The 17,174-nt window shown below is 37.1% G+C and overlaps 1 protein-coding gene across 4 annotated transcripts in view; it reads right to left on the reverse strand.

Annotated features, from left to right (window-relative positions):
• Positions 1-16,390, reverse strand: part of cog6 (component of oligomeric golgi complex 6) — a 34,545-nt gene extending 18,155 nt beyond the window's left edge. Inside the window, exons 1-9 of one of the 4 annotated variants that reach the window (XM_041260271.1) lie at positions 16,264-16,390; positions 15,892-15,974; positions 15,292-15,362; positions 11,915-12,008; positions 5,311-5,439; positions 4,261-4,352; positions 3,131-3,195; positions 1,777-1,868; positions 753-870 (exon numbers count right to left, since the gene is read on the reverse strand). In XM_041260271.1, the coding sequence (XP_041116205.1) occupies positions 753-870; positions 1,777-1,868; positions 3,131-3,195; positions 4,261-4,352; positions 5,311-5,439; positions 11,915-12,008; positions 15,292-15,362; positions 15,892-15,974; positions 16,264-16,305 (786 nt within the window). In that variant the 5' untranslated portion in view covers positions 16,306-16,390. Of the gene's footprint in view, positions 1-752; positions 871-1,776; positions 1,869-3,130; positions 3,196-4,260; positions 4,353-5,310; positions 5,440-11,914; positions 12,009-15,278; positions 15,363-15,891; positions 15,975-16,158; positions 16,233-16,263 lie in introns of those variants that run through there. The other 3 variants (XM_041260272.1, XM_041260270.1, XM_041260273.1) reach the window with 3 other exon arrangements.
• Between the last annotated feature and the right edge of the window lie 784 nt (positions 16,391-17,174).

A 17,174-nucleotide genomic window follows, 5' to 3' on the forward strand; every position in this document is an offset into this window, starting at 1 on the left:
GAGTTGCCATAGGCCTCTTGGTGGCCTCACTGACTAGTGCCCTTCTCGTCCGGATACTCAGTTTTTGAGGACGGCCTGTTCTAGACAGATTCACAGTGCCATATTCTCTCCATTTCTTAATAATGGACTTTACTGTGCTCTGGGGGATATTCAGTGCCTTGGAAATGTTCTTATATCCTACCCCTGATTGGTGCTTTTGAAAAACCTTATTCCGGATTTGCTTTGAATGCTCCATCTTCATGATGTAGTTTTTGTTAGGAAATGTACTAACCAACTGTGGGACCTCCCACATGAAATCATGTGAAACACCTTAATTGCACACAGGTGGACTCCATTCAACTAATTATGTGACTTCTAAAAACAATTGGTTGCACCAGAGCTTATTTAAGTGTGTCATAGCAAATGGGATGAATACTTATGCAATCAATTATTTTCAGTTTTATATTTGTAATTAATTTAGAACAATTTGTAGATTTTATTTTTCACTTTGACATTATGGACTTTTTTTGTGTTGATCAGTGGCAAAAACTCCTGATTAAATCCATTTTGATTCCATGTTGTAACACAATAAAATGTGGAAAAGTCCAAGGGGGGGTGAATACTTTTGAGAGTCACTGTAAATGCCACCTAAGTTATCACCAGTATATACTAAAACGCGTTACATTTAGAAGAACAAAGAATTGTGAGGATATTCAAAATGCACATTTAGCATTACGGACTGCAGAAGTAGTATTACAGTTCTTTATACACACCTTGTCCATTAATTTGCTAGCATGAAGGCCCAGGCTATTGAAGAACATCTTCTTGCTCAGGATGTGCATTTCCTCAATGGTTGTTAGAAGAGTCGCTGCACTGGTGCCTACAATCCCACTGAAATAAATCAATTGAAAACACTTGGTTCAGCATGTCCTTTCTGAAACATTAGCTACAGTGTGCATTAAAAATGTGAGCGTTAACCATCAAGTTTAATTAAGGTTCATGAAGCCAAGAAAATATATCGTTATGAGTTGCCTGAAATCCATTACTATTCTCTATGTGGGTCGCATATTGTGAAAAAATGCCTTGTTTGTTTAATTTCCTGCTGTGAACTCCCCTACACATGTAGAGAGCTCTTAGAACGTTTGAAATCGATTCCTGGCTCAAGTACCTCAGAAGATCTCACAATGGAAGTCCCATAAGTGTTTTGTTGTTGTGTTTATGCACAAGACTTTATTTTTCTATGTCCCTTAACAAATGTGCACTTCTTTCTTAACCCACAATATAGCAGCCACCTGAGAATAATAATAATAAACTATATAGTATTGATTTATTTTAATGGAGCCTTCTTCAGGTTAACAAAATACAATTAGCAAGGAAAGTGGCAAGAGGAAATCTTGTATCAGTTAAAACTATTAAATAATGCAACATTCACAAATGGAAACATGGTTTGATTTGGAATAATTTCCATTTGCTGCAAGTTGTTTTTAATATTCTCTCTAAAGTCTCAGGAAAGTCTAATTAAAAAAATAAAATAAAAATAATAACAACAATTTCGGCTCAGGCCTTTATCCATGTTCTGAGTTCAACAATTCTGCAGTGGTATTTTGTGTACTCATTAGCACTGTTAGTCCTGACATTGCCCGATTACTTGTTTCAGCATTTGAAATGTATGCATCACCCCTTAATTTAAACAATTTTAATATCATATGTTTACTATTTCTGCAAAATAGCTTTTTTGATCCATCCCTACTTCTCATTATTTACAGTATATTTAATGCAACATTTCTTTTATTTTACCTGATAGTGTGGTGGTAAAACTTGAGCAGATTGGACAATTTGTATAGCAAGACAGCACCTGGTTCAGCCACTATCACCTGCTCAATTCGGACCTGTTAAAATCACAATTGCAAAAGAGGCTGTTTGTTTAGAAATATTACAAATGCTAATTTAAAGTTGAATTATACATCATTGTGAAAACACAACATTATCAAATAAAAAACAAATAAGAACCCCCCCCCCCCCCCCCCCCCCCCCCCCCCCCAACACCAGACAGGAAAGACTGTGATTCTATTGTACAGCACTCTAAATACAGTGGGCTTCTTCCATGTGTTATTTCATTACAAACTGCATATTCAAAGCAGTAATACGCAATCCAACATTTTACTGATCAGAGATACTGAACCAATTATATTTTTTAGGAATTAAAAACCTATACTGCTTAAACAGGGTGGTCTATTGCAGAGCATGTTGGTTTTATACAGCTTTCAAGAGTGTCACCGTTATCTATGTATTTATTGTTTTATGTGTGTATTTAATATCACTGCATAGGTTGGTTGCTATAAATGTAAATTCACTTTTGTATTACTATTTCCTTTACAGAAATGTAGTTGCTGATTGAAAAACACATTCTCCTATATTATTTAAATATGTTACGATAAAAGTCTGAATCTGGTCAACCTTAAGTTTTACCAGTAAAGGTCAACACTTACCAAGTAAGGTGGTAAATGTCTGAAATGATGAAGAAATAGATTGCTTTTGAGACATTTACCGGTTAATCTTATGATTTAGCGAAGTTTATTGATAAATGCAGGTATATCATCGAAGAATGCATTTATTCCTGCATATAAATTGTCAATTAACAAAATAATCATTAATGTCAAACATACATATATTTCTGCATACACATTTTCCATTAGCAAAATAATCATTAATGAGCTTACAGTAATGCACAACTGAGCAATTTAAACTGGTTCAGCGTGGTACTGAACAATACTGTGATCCACTTATGTAGAACAACCAAAATTCTGGTAGATTAAATAATTTAGGAATTTCATTTTTTAAAAACAGAAAATCACACTTTGGTTATGACAAAAAATGTCACAAAGACAGGCAGGGAGTAGATATAGCTACTTACATATTGCAGAATGGTAGACTCTTGTGGCCATTTTGTAAAGATATTTGGTCATTAGCCAATGGCACTTGTTTATTCTTGAGATTTACCAGTAATTGTTATCATGTTTATTTGGGACATCTACCGCTTTACTTGGGAAATGTAGACATTTACCAGTAAATCTTAAGATTTGCCAATATTTAGACTTTTACCGCAACACAGATGTTGAGTTCCTACCTATGTTGAATTCCAACCACTTACCTTGAGTGGCCTGCACACTCCTTCTGTGATGTGCCCAACCACCTCCTGCATATTTTCTTCCACACCTGAGGCATGAAATACATAGCATTGTTAACACATTCAGTTTTATTTGATTTACTACCAGATAATTATGTACTTAACACTAGTGATTAGGGCTTTTCGAACAAAAACAAAGCCCAGTGGCACAGTGAAATGCTACAACATTGCTAATATGTGCGCAAAGTATTTTCATAGTCTGCGTGGTTTCTAATGTGTTGAGAGTGCCATGGTGGATTTACTAACACCGGGATGCCTAATAATTTACATCAAAAGAAACAATTCTTCAGCTGTTCTTATTGTATCAAACCTGTGCACTCAGGACTAAATACTCATCCAAAATGCAGGCTAACATATACTTAAGTTTTCATAAACCATATGTACAAATGCAGTGTAACATACACAAATAAGCAGACAGGATGCTGTACATATTATCACAATGCCCTCAGATTCTGAGATAACATGATATAAAATGCCCTTAGAAAGACACACAACATATACCACCAGATTGATAATAAACGTGGTTTTATTAAGGTAAATCTGAATAGTTTCCAGATATACTGTATGGAAAAAATGTACTGCAAGCATGACATTCAAACATAACCTCGACACACCCCCGGATTTTGATATTATCAATACTTTGTGCTGAAGGATGTCCTTTGCAAATTGTACTGTTGTTGTGTATGGTGTATATACACCTCCATTATATCCCTGTTTCAGGGGGTTGGCATCCCCGGGGGAAGGGGAGGTTGAGGGTAATGTAATGTAATGTAATGTAATCAAGCAGTACAATCAACAAAGCGAGGGTTGTGTTGTACTGGTTCTTACCATTGCTGCAGCAAGACCCCAGGTTTGGCTTCTTGCTGCTATACTTTATTGTCGGTGGATTTTAGTTTTATCATCCATTACTATTAATTATACAATAGTTTTGGACTACTCCATTATTCAATCAGAAAACAGGATTGGTGTCTTAATTATAAAATGTCATTGCCCTTTAAGTGATTTTACTATTAAAAACTAGCCATTTTTATTAATAATAATAATAATAATAATAATAATAATAATAAATAATAATAATAATAATAATATTCTACCTTGCATAGTAACCTGCTTCAATATAGCTTCTAGGTGTTCCTTTTCTGAGGCAGTTGCTTGATGTAACCAAGCCAACATATCACCAACATACCTGCAAAAAGATTGATGGCTGAATGTACAGTGTATCATTATTAGTACGCTAGTGGTAGAAGATGGGTTTGACTTCCCGCAAAGTTTAATTTAGTGCTCATGTGTTGAGAGATACTTAACAGGCAGCCATATAACACTTTCTAATTTAACTAAGCTCTACATAGTTCCAAGAACAACAACAGCTGCTTTATTTTAATTCCATTAAGAGTGGTAAAAGCACATATATCCAGTTAGATTTGTGCCGGATTCAGTGGAATTACATTAAAGTCCTAGATCTTAGGTCAGTTTTGTTCTGCAAAAACAACCTGAGCAAGCTTCTTTCCTATTAGTCACATTTAAGAAATGCATCAACTCATACAGCTGAAATGCTATAAATGCACTAAACGTGATCTTAAAAAAAGACGCTCAACAAACTATCTTTTGAAATGTCTTACTTATTTCTTAACATTATGTCTGCTATTGATCATTATTTACCATGCAAAATGTCCCTTTACAACTACTGAGTCTATTCTGAAAAGCCTCTTCAAAGCATATTTTTGGAAAACACTTTCATTTGCACATTCCTTGTGGTCACTTCTAAAACTACCTCACATCATTCGTAAGCCCGCTAAATAATGATTTCAGCAGAAACAGAAACTGTACACAACACATATATAAAGAAGTTAACATGCAAGAAATTAAGTATTTTGAAAATGTATAGGATATCCTTTTAATATCTGAAAGGCTGCTACAGTCATTGAAACACACAGCGTAGTGTAAGACTTTCACTACCAAACTCCAGTTTAAAATAAAGATTGAATTGAATTGAATGCATTGAACATTAAGACTAAACACCAAGGAGGACCAGAGCTCCTTTGGAGAATGGGAAAACTTAATAAAGTGGGATGGAATGACTGTCCTGCCATGATTACATATTTAAGATCTGCTAAAATTGTTACAATTATGTTCTGTTGCTGTACCTCATTGGGTCATGCGAGTGCATCTCAATGGGACGGGGTGTTCCCCCAGGACCTCCTCTGGTCAGGGCATCAATAAACCCACGGACCACAGCGCACCTCCTGGCAGTCCCAAACTCATCCAAGGTGTACCTGCAATGATATGAACCAATCTTCAGAATACACAGAATTAAAGAGCTTACATTCCATGGCGAGACTAAACAACGACACGTTTAGTGTTAGTGTTTATGCGAATACTTGAAAGGCTCACATCATATCCTGTCCTTGACTATTTGTATGAGTCAATACAAATAATTACCCTGAATTACCCTTCTCGGAAATGTGTAAAAACAAACTGTGTGGGTTTCAAAGAATAACTAAATGAATTCATTGAATCCATTAATTTTTTTCACTAAGAATGGTATTCAGTTTTAAAGGTGAAATTTAAACCTGTAAAAGCTTCACTATAGTTTATCACTCTCCTTTTGACATTCATTTTACCACCATTCACTGCCATCTGGTACTGTAGATAAGAGCGGATTTCCTCCAATAAAAACACTTTTACTATACATCCAGACTCAATTACTGCAATTTACCACCTATCTGGAAAAGAAAAACTAATTGCAAATACATTGTTTTTTATCAAATAAAACATCAACACCTATAACACAACATGCTAAACAAAAGTGAGACAGTTGTAACATCAGACTATTTTTATGCATTTTGACTGCATAGCGGTGATAATATATCCTGCTCTGACCATCCGTATTAGATTACATAAAACTGTTTAAACAAAAATCAAATATTCAAACTGATGGTTAGTTGCTTTACGAGTGGAACTTGGTGCCTGAAAACTAGATATGTGCTGACAATTTTAGACAGAATATATTTATTTATTAAGCCATGTGTAACAGGTCGAGGAACCCTGTACATTTATTTGTTTATTTATTTTCAGAACGGGATCTCCCCCTCCTTCCGTGTCTCATTTGTGTTATTCTGTATTTGTGTTTTATGGTTTATTTATATGACAACGTAGCCATGTTGTTTTGTTATTGTTTTATTAGATGTGACGGCGAAGAGCCGTATGTTTTGCAGAGTGGATGGGAAGCCCCATCCACACTAAAAACTTGTGCAGAAGGTGGCAATCTCCTGAATTAAGTGATTCATTTGTTGCTAATTGGAAGATGGTCACCTGCATATAAACCTGCAGCACCCTAAGATGGTCACCTGCATATAAACCTGCAGCGCCCTAAGATGGTCACCTGCATATAAACCTGCAGAGCCCTCAGTTCTGGGTGGGTGCTTGGAGGAGGAATGAGAGCGAGACCGAAAGTGAAACGCAACGAAAAGAATAGAATAGGAACAGTGACAGCAATTTGCCCAGCCTGACCTATTCAGTTTTGTGTTTGTGTTTTTATTCAAAACTTTTATTTTGCTCTGTGAGCAGTGTGTTTTTTTGTAAAAACGTTCCATTTTATTTTTGTTTGAATAAACGGCGCCGGAGCACATTTTGCCTGCAGCATTTGTGTCTTTGTTTTTGTTCCTGCTTCTGGCCTGACGTCACCACTCGGCTACCCTATCACACTATCCCTTAAAGCCAGTCAGGGCAGTTTACATAGCAATTCAAGTTGAAGCTAGGATACCAGTACTACTAAACAAATGAGATTATAATCACATATCGTAGGATAAAGCCGCTTTGCTCCTTTTTTAATACACTGAATACACTGGAGTAGGTGTGGGTGTATCTTCAATAGGTGATTACATCTTCGCAACTCAATAATGTTTGATTTCATGTAATGTGTTTATTTTATAACTGTGGTACAAAGAGGTCAAACATTTGAACCAAAAATGAGCTAAAATAAAGCTTGTTACATGAATACTCAGAAAGAAGACCACTGTATTTACTGTAATTAAAGTTCTGCATTCAAAAAACACCTGTTAGGGTCCATGGTACATTCACAGCCTCTTTTTTAGGTATTTATTCTTGTGTCACAGTAAACTCTCACGGTGAAGCAATTAAAAGCAGTTTAGAAAGTATATATTGCATAAGGCTAGCCTGACAAAGCAAAGCAAAAAAAAAAAAAAAAAAAAAAAAAAGCGTGAAGTATATGTACATTTTGTTAAGATACACCTTAGCAATTATGCATGTTCCTGACGTCATAGGTTAAATGGGTTTATTAAATGAGAAGTCTCATTAATTATGCCCTTTTTTCTATCTTTGTTCACTTATATGCAGCCGCTTGCCTCTGCTACAGAGTAGTGTGGTCAAGAGTTCACCTCTAAATATGCACATAATATAATATAGGTAACCCAAACCGTCACTGACAACTGGCCTAATACAACAGAGGGAAGGTAAAGCAGACAACACATGTCATTGTTTCAGTGCCACTGCAGATGTGAGAACAGCTCGTCACTTAGAGTAAAAAGACAAATTGAAACTTATTGGATCCCTACATAGTCAAACCAAAATATATAAAAAATATCTAGTTTGAGGCATGACACTGACTAAATTGATGAGATGGGTATATATATATACACACACGCTTACACATGCATACATATATATTGTAACGTAGCCTCTCCGTACTCTGCTCATTTGCCCTTTAGAACATTGATCCAGACAGAAGAAGTGCACAATGACGCATTTCTGTGCACTTATTTTTGACAAAACAAAAATAAACAAAACAAAACCTAGCTCTAGCTGTCTTTCAACAGACCCTAACTATCAGACTGGACACCAAAACACAAACAGCCAGACTTTATTTACACACAGAACTCTTCCTTTGTCACTATATATATATATATATATATATATATATATATATATATATATATATATATATATATATATATATATATAGTACCAGTCAAAAGTTTGAGTACACCTGCTTGAAACCAGGTTTTTCATGATTATCTATGCTTTTAACTGTATAAACTTGTCTATAAACACTTCATTATATGTTACGTGTACTTATAGAAGCTGATAATCATAAGTGAATTGCATTCAAAAATTTAATTTTTAAATGAAAATGTAAATCTTGTCAATTTCAATTAAATGGTCACCCAAAGCAAGGGGATTTCAGTCTGAAGCCCAAGTCAGTAAAAGTCTGAAATGTGTATAACACGGTGTTAGAACACTGGCCTAAGTATAAAAGTGTCTTTGTTAGATGTTCTCTGGGTTAACTAGCATGTTACCCAATTAACCTTTTGTCACCAATTATTGTTAACAGGTGAGGGTCCATGATTACTATAAATATAGGTAGCATAGGCATAAGTTTGTCATTCCTGAATGTAAGGGAGCAGAAAATGGCAAAAAATGTTCAGTTAAGCAAAGAAAAAAGCCTGTAATTACTTTAAGAAATGAAGGTCAATCTTTAAGACAAATCGCAAGAACTTTACAAAGTATCTATAACTGTTGTGGCCAAGCTCATCAAACGATTTGAAGAAACTGGCACTCATGAGGACCGAACATGGTCAGGCAGGCCAAGGGTGACCTCAGAATCAGAGAACAAGTTCATTCGAGTCACAAGTCTGCGAAACCGGCGATTAACTGCCCCCGAAATACAAGCTCAGCTAAATGCTACTAGAAGTAGATATTTCAACATCAACTGTTCAGAGGAGATTGCGTGAAGCTGGCCTAACTGGAAGAATTGCTGCAAATAAACCATTGTTAAGAGTGCAGAATAAGAGGAAGAGACTTGCCTGGGCCAAAAAACACAGAAACTGGACTTTTGAGGAGTGGAAGTCGGTCTTATGGACCAATAAGTCAAAATTTGAAATGTTTGAGTCCAACCGCCGAGTATTTGTAAGACGCAGAGAGGGTGAGCGCATGAGTTCTGCATGTGTGGTTCTCACTGTCAAGCATGGAGGAGGCAGTGTCATGGTCTGGGGTTGCTTTGCTGGTAACAGAGTTGGTGATCTTTACCAAGTCCATGGCAAGCTCAACCAGCATGGCTATCATAGCGTACTTCAGAGGCATGCCATTCCATCAGAATTATGGCTAGTTGGGCAGTCCTTCATTCTTCAGCAAGATAATTACCCGAAACACACCTCAAAGTTGTGCATGAACTATATGGCGAAGAAGGAAAGTGAAGGACAGCTCAATCTAATGACCTGGCCTGCCCAGCCTCCAGACCTCAATCCCATAGAACTTGTATGGGACAAACTGGATAGAAGAGTCAAAGCAAAGCTCCCCACAAGTGCCCTACATCTCTGGATGTATGTATTATGTATGTGTGTGTGTGTATATAAGCTTTTCATTTTATGGGAACTCAAGTTCTTAGTGCTTCTTGAACCACAGACACCGTCCAGACTAACACAAACCTTCAAAGATCTTTAAAGATATTTGAAGTCGGTTTCCCACAGCTGGTTACATTTGGCATAGCAAAGGTTACAGATTTTAAAAGGCCACCAAGCACAGAACTATTCCTTTTAATCTTCCTTGTATCATTTAAAAAATAAAAAACAACTATAAATTACGGTATACAATTTATAATACAGGCCATTTAATCATATATGCATGTATTTATCTTTCACAAATTCTCCATATGTGGTTTATGAACAGCTTATTTAATATAACTTATTTTTAGATATAAACAGCTAAAATTAAAACAAATTGTCAGAATTCCCATAACTATACAAGTACATATCGATGTTTTTTTAAATAACTTAAATAATTTTAATATTTTGTTTTAAATAACATGATAAGCCATCAATAATGTCCATGTGACTTCCATTTATAATTTAACTTGTTGTACATAGCAAGCGATAAAAGATGAAGAGACTGGAAGTTTTCAAACTAATTTCTACCACGTCAGCATTCTCAATTCATGCACAGTGTTGCTCAGTAACATCTGCAGTTGTTACCCTTATCTTTTTAAACAGCGGGAATCTCAGTGTTTTAGGCCCGTCCCTAAAGAGCTAATGTCTAGTTTCCATCTACCCTTGTAGTCACCAGGTTCAATATGAAGGCACATATACATTATACTCTCAGATACATATTTTTTTAATGTTGCGATTTGAATTTGTCTAGCTAGCCCTATGTCACTGTGCGTTATTTGCTTTTGGACGTTTGCTGTGTCACTCCCACCAGCAAAGCAACTGGGCCAGAGCAATTTCTCTCTGACTGTGTGCCAAGCAGATCGAACCCTACTGATATTGCTCTTTCCAAGTTTAACTACAGCAGAATCTATAACACAGAATACTTTGCGTAGCCTACAAAACAGTACATTGTGGAAAGACACTGAATAACGGGTGTTGGTGTCACAGCAGACTACACTTTAAATAAATAAAAAAGTGGGTTTTGTGCCATCTTGTGGTAACAGGAATGAACAGCATGTGATACTTGCTTCCCAACAGTATAGAAAACACTGGTTACTATGCTGTGTCCGGATGACGGGAATATCTCGGTCACAGCAAAAAGCCAGCAATGATTTCCTTCTCTGATATCTGTCTTAACCCAAAGATGAAAAAACTAGCTTACAATAAAAGTGCACATAGTAAGGTGATGTCTGCCAAACAGGGCTGGAGTAAGTGAGTGTGAGCAATAAGAGAAATAAAGGGGCCCATCAGACAGTTTGCCTGCCCTCTTCTTATTCTGAACCTGCTGTATGAAACACCTTTTTTCCACTGGGGGCCAAAGCCATAATAATATATCTTTTTAATTTTTTAGCATTCATCTACTGTGAGCTGTTGCTTTCTGATGGCCTTCCAAAAATAGCAACACCAGTTCAAAAGTGTGTGTTCCAGTGGTTAAAGAAAAGGGCTTGTGACCAGGAGGTCCCGGGTTCAAATCCCAGCTCAGCCACTGACTCATTGTATGACCCCGAGCAGGTCACTTCGCCTCCTTTTGCTCCGTCTTTCGGGTGAGACGTTATTGTAAGTGACTCTGCAACTGATGCATACTTCACACACCCTAGTCTCGTATCTTGTAAAGCACTTTGTGATGGTGGTCCACAACGCAAGGTGCTATATAAAGATTGATGTTGTTGTATTAATGAAACCCATGCTTTTTTTGGTGATCCATTTTCATGGATCAATTTCCAGTTCTTGTGTGTTGCTCTGAAATGTTTGTCACTCTCACCCCTCTCTCCACTTAGCCCCTGCAGAAACTTCCTCAGAGGTCATGTCAACAGTTAACAGAACATGCCCCTTGTTCCAAAGGAAGTGATTCTCAGGAGAGAGCTCTCACGAAGAGGCTTCCAACAACCCAGCAGTAGAAACTGGAAAGTCTGCTCTCCTGAATATGAAAACATTATAATACCAGTACTGGATCTTTCCAACCCATATTATTTTTATAATCCTTCCAGTAACCACAGCTAATGCTACAACCAATTATCGACAAATGTGCTTCAAGATGACCATGAGAATAAGGTGCTTCATTTTTGTAACCAGTTATAAAAAAAGCATTTATTTTGAGCAAGTTTAACAAATAAATGCTTGAAAGAAAAAAAAAAATAAATAAATATTTTACTGATTCCCGCTTGCCCCCCAGCCCCAGATCTGTAGGACTGTTACACAGAACAACAGCTCCCTGTGATCAAAACCACTGAAAGAAGGCTGGAACACAGTGTTCAGTCATGTAGAATCTTGGCAGTTGCTGCTGCTGCTGCTGCTGTGTGGTACTCACTTGTACAAGACCGGCCTGTCCTGTAGTGCCTCCAGGGCCTGGGTCAGCACTGGAGCGATGTCACATGACTCTTGGGTCAGTGCTCGGCATTCATCTGTGAAGAATAAAGGATGAATTGATTATCTTCAAACCAGCACTTTGAACTTGAGAATATCAGAGGGTAATATGTGCTATTTATCTAATGATAGGCCATTTTGGATCACTTAAAATTAACTTCTATGTTAGTGGTCAGAAAATTTGCAAAGGCAATGGGGTCATTCAGCTGAAGTGGCCCAATTTCTGGGGAGAAGTTTCCTTGGTTTGTTGGCTGACTATATAAAAAACAAGCTGCTTAATTCATGTCTTGCATGAAAGAGGAAGCATGTAAGGGGGCAGCAGAACAAATACAGTTAGTATAATGTTAAAGCTTTTTTCAAGGCTTTTCAAAAATAATAATAAATAAATAAATAAATACAAATATGCAAACCACTGCCGAAAGAGGTTGAGCAACTCGCTTTGATCTATTTCAAGTGGAATGGCTTAAATGTAAATTGTCTTTGAATGAAAGTTCCATACATTCATTATAATTTTGTGGCAGTTCACATTTTCTTTAGAACCGTACACAGTTGATAATGTCTTAAATGATTCAGTGATACAGAAATATGATTTTTTTCTTATGTTTTATAAACTGAATACTACTATAGTTTGTACAATTTTCTGAAACCATTGGAAAAACCTCAAAAACAACAAATTTCAACAGTCATAATGATTTATGCAGTTGTTAGTAGGCAGAATGGAGGTTTTATGAATATATATTGTGAATACATTTTGAAACATATGTACCACCATTTAGATAACAAGGTATTACATGAAACATGAGCAAGAAGTACCACAAATATAGCGTGCAATCACTCAGTGACCAGAACCATGGCCTAGAAGATCAATGACTTTAGACAACTAATGTCCACACCATGACATATGTATTAATATTGTATGAAACTGAAGACGATCTTGAATGAAGAGAAATGAAAGCGAATAGTAACTTACTAAGAAAGGAACACACTACTGTATATTGTATTTAGGATATGTTCATCCGCAACTTCAAACAATTATAAAACCTTTCATCGTAAAACTATTAAAAAACAACAACAACTGTGTAAAATTCTATGTGTACAATTCTACCCACACACCATGTTTATTTCATTTCATCCGTTCATGTAAAAACAAGACTAGTTGGAATTACTCTCCAGGGTAGCCCCAATTGTGTCAAACTATTTGAAGAAAAAAACTTTAATTACTAAATACATTGCAGACCTATGCTTTCAAACCATCCAATTTACTTATTTTAAATTTAAAAAGTACAAAAGCAGATGATCTTCAGATCGGCTTCGGGTAAAGTAATCCGATTGGTATGTACATAATGTTTATCCTAAAATATTGTCTTGAGAAAGAATATTGGATAAGATCGAAAATCACAATAAAACACATATCTTAGATCTATCTATTCGATTACACTATGTAACACAATTTTTGTTCCTGGGTAGTAAGTGTTATTTCCTAAATACAGTATAATCGTAAATCTCGAAAAACTACTCACTTCTAAATCTTTTGTAGTCATTTTTGTATTACTTTAGTATAAATACATGTTAATTTGGATTCATATGTTGTTTTTTTACTGACTTTATGTGAACGAAAAGACACACATTTGCCCGTTTTCCCATTGGAAATAGTGATATTTTGAAATATCACTGTCCTGGTCACAAAAGCAAAGTTTGTGGGGAATAATAGCCATTTCTATACTTTTGAGGCATAAACAATTAGGAAATAACACTTACTACATATAAATATAAAAGTTGAGGGTTTTCAGCTTGCATGTCTTATTGGTGTTCGCTGTAGACACATTTGAAGTTATGCCTAGACTTACCGAGGCTCAACAGAATAATGCTATTGGACATTTGGAAGCTGGCGAATCTCAGTCTGCCATGGCACGGCATCTGAATGTTCCCCAGAGCACTGATACCAGCAACGTGAAACAACACTTGACCACCCAAGACCCTGTAGACCATGTGCGACAACAGCAGCCCACGACAGAGTTATGCACCTACGTCATTTACGTGACAGGTTCACCACTGCAACCAATGCGTAGAATTTCCGACCAGACTGTCAGAAACCGCCTACGGGAGGCAGGATTCCGTGCAAGATGGCCAGTTACAGGAGTGATTCTTACGCTGCAACATTGTCAACTATGACTTCAGTGGTGTCATAATCACAGAGTATGGCCCATGCAAAGTTAGAGAAACATAGTGTTCAGTGATAAATCCAGATTTCTGTTTTGACATGCAGATGGAAGAGCCCGGGTATACAGGTGACGACATGAACATTTTACAGCCAACTGTGTGTGACAGGTTGACAGATTTGGTGGTGGGAGTGTCATGGTGTGGGCAGCAATCTCAGACAGTGGCAGAACAAACCTTGCTCATGTTCAAGGCAACCTGACAGCTCTGCGCTATTGTCATGAGATCATACAACCTCATGTGATCCCATTCGTAAGCCATCGCAACGTCATTTTCCAGCATGACAATGCACGATCGCACACAGCCCAGGCCACCACAGTTTTCCTCACTCAGAACAACGTTCAAGTGCTTCCCTGGCCGTCTCAATCACCAGATCTGAACCCCATTGAGCATTTGTGGGACGAGCTTGATCGATGTGTACAACGACATCACCCCGAGCCACAGACACTACAAGGACTTTTCCAGGCATTTAAACAAGAGTGGGTTGCCATTCCCTGGTATGTTATCTGATTCGATCCATGGACAGGAGATGTCAGACCGTCATCAGTGCCAATGGTGGGCATGCCCGTTACCGATTTCTGTTGACCTTGAACTGTGTTTGACTTTTGAAAGTGAATTTATTGAACATCTTAATGATTTCTGTACAGGTTAAAGTTCTTTGTAACTGTATTTTACTATGCAAACTGCCATACTAATGCTACACAAAGTACATTCAGAACAGCTATACGTTTCTTTTTTTGAAGAGTATATATATTCTCTGTGTCCTATCTACTCTCTCACCTTCCTCTCCCTCTGTGCTTTAAAACTCTGCGCCTAATCACTGCAGCTTCACAGCCTGTCCGTTTATGCCAAATCACAGCCTGTCAGTTTATGCCAAATCACAGTTCTCTCAATTGAAACCACGAGTGCACTAAGCACTCCTTTAAGACAGACTTTAAATGTATAACTGAAAAAAGTCGTCAGGACGTTAACAACGAAAAAAACATTACTTCATTTAAAATAGTTACTGTATTTAAAAGTACTTTATTTAAATAGTTGTAGTGACACGTGGGGACGTATAATGCTGTATTTTTTGGAACCCTGCTACTTACTCTTTAAACTTACTTTGTGCCCATCGATAAAGCTGTTCATAAGATGTCTCCTGAAGAAGTGCCATCTGTTCCATAATTTCAAGGCTGCAAAAACACAAATAGTAATAAACTAATAATAAATATTCAACATTATTGGTTTCATTTTTGTTCTGTTATTACTATTATCCATTTTTTTTCACTGTATTCACATAAAAGCCAGCATGTTGAGAAGGGTGCAGCTGTCTGGAACGAACTGTGCAAAAACCTTTCACTAACATTAAAAGGAAAGATTTACAGACATACCACCGCAGATCTGGCTTTTCATTCTCTACCAAATTCTCTACAAAGAATACATGTACTAGGTGTAACAGAACAGAAGCTGGGAGTGAACTGGCACCCTCACACACAGCAAGAGAGCACCTTAAAACAACTATACAAATAAACCAGGCTTCCTCCTCTTCACATCTTGTTATTGAACCTCATTTCACAACAGGGGTCAGATTCCAGAACAGTGGAGCATCACACCACGCTCCCCGTTACACATGCATAGCTGGTCGGAGCTTCCAGTCAGCTTTTGTGCAGCATTGTAGCAGAGCCAAGAGGCGCTGATGTAACAGACGTCGGCCGCACTCACCCTGCTGTCTGCTGGTTGGTTCGCAGCAGGATTTTGACATCGCTGTGAATCTGCTTCACTCGTCCCAGCGCTTTGAAAAAGTCCTTAGAGGAAAATAAAATGTCAACGAATGTAGAGGCATGAATGAATGTTCGGAAAGAAAAAAATTAATTTCAATTGTATAAAATAGCTAGAAACTACTACTGTAACTGTCCCTTCTGTTTCATTTTTGTTGCTAGTTTTGCAACAGAACAACAATTTTACTCAGAAAAATGAATTTGTACTTGCCTCAAAATTAGAGCACAGTGTTTTTAATGCTGTGCTTTTCAATTGGGACACCATTTACATTGGTTCTATCTAAGTATGTAACAGAAACAAATAACATTTGAATACCTCAGTGATTGGTCCATCTCTGGCTCCTCGCAGAGTGTTCATTTCCTCCGGAGTCAACTGGAACTTGGCCAGGAAAGCATTGGCAACTTGTGCTCTGATTTCCAGCTGGTGGCTGTAAAAAAATTAATTGTTAGCTTGTGATTCATGCTTTAATTTAAAGATTTACACTGCATTGCAATTGTTACCGGTTACGTTTCACCTGCATCACACTGCTTAGATGTATAGCGGCTCACCCATTACCTTCTAAAGGTTGACAAATACTACTCCCAAATACATTTCTCGTTTTCTTTTAGTTTGCGTGCTGCTTGCTAAAATGCTCTTCGCTTAGTGTTGGGGCCACATATGTTTTGCTAAATATATTGTTAAAAGGGCTTGTTGATATAGAAGGTAGAAGATGAAGTGTTTAGGGGAAGGGAAATTAAGAAGATTCTTTAGACAGAATCTCAGGGACTGATGTCCTCTCACCCCAGTTTTGTAATCTTATGTTGACATTATGCTGAATACCAACACCAGTTTCTCAATATTTCCACTAGGGGGCAGCAGCATCCAGCAAATCTGGGGGAAAAAAAACCTGCCCATCACAAAATCACAAACACTCTTTGGAACTCAGCAGAGGCAGATACCACTTGCTTTGTGTTTGCACACCAACACTTGTAACAGGAGAACAAAAACCCATAGAAGTGACTTCCCAGCAAAAATATGGTTAATAAACTAGCCTCGAAAATGTCAAAAGAAATGACCATGTAACTTCAAGTCATATATAAAATATAAGGGTCTTGGAATAACATGAAAACAGTGGCTCTATTTTCAAACAATGTAGACAGATGCACTGCACTGTAAATTGTTTAGTCCTCTGTCATTTAAAATGATAATTACTGCCAGTTTACTCATCAACATAGCTTAAAAAAAAG

Source organism: Polyodon spathula, chromosome 9 (genome assembly GCF_017654505.1).
Source record: "Polyodon spathula isolate WHYD16114869_AA chromosome 9, ASM1765450v1, whole genome shotgun sequence".
Taxonomy (NCBI): domain Eukaryota; kingdom Metazoa; phylum Chordata; class Actinopteri; order Acipenseriformes; family Polyodontidae; genus Polyodon; species Polyodon spathula.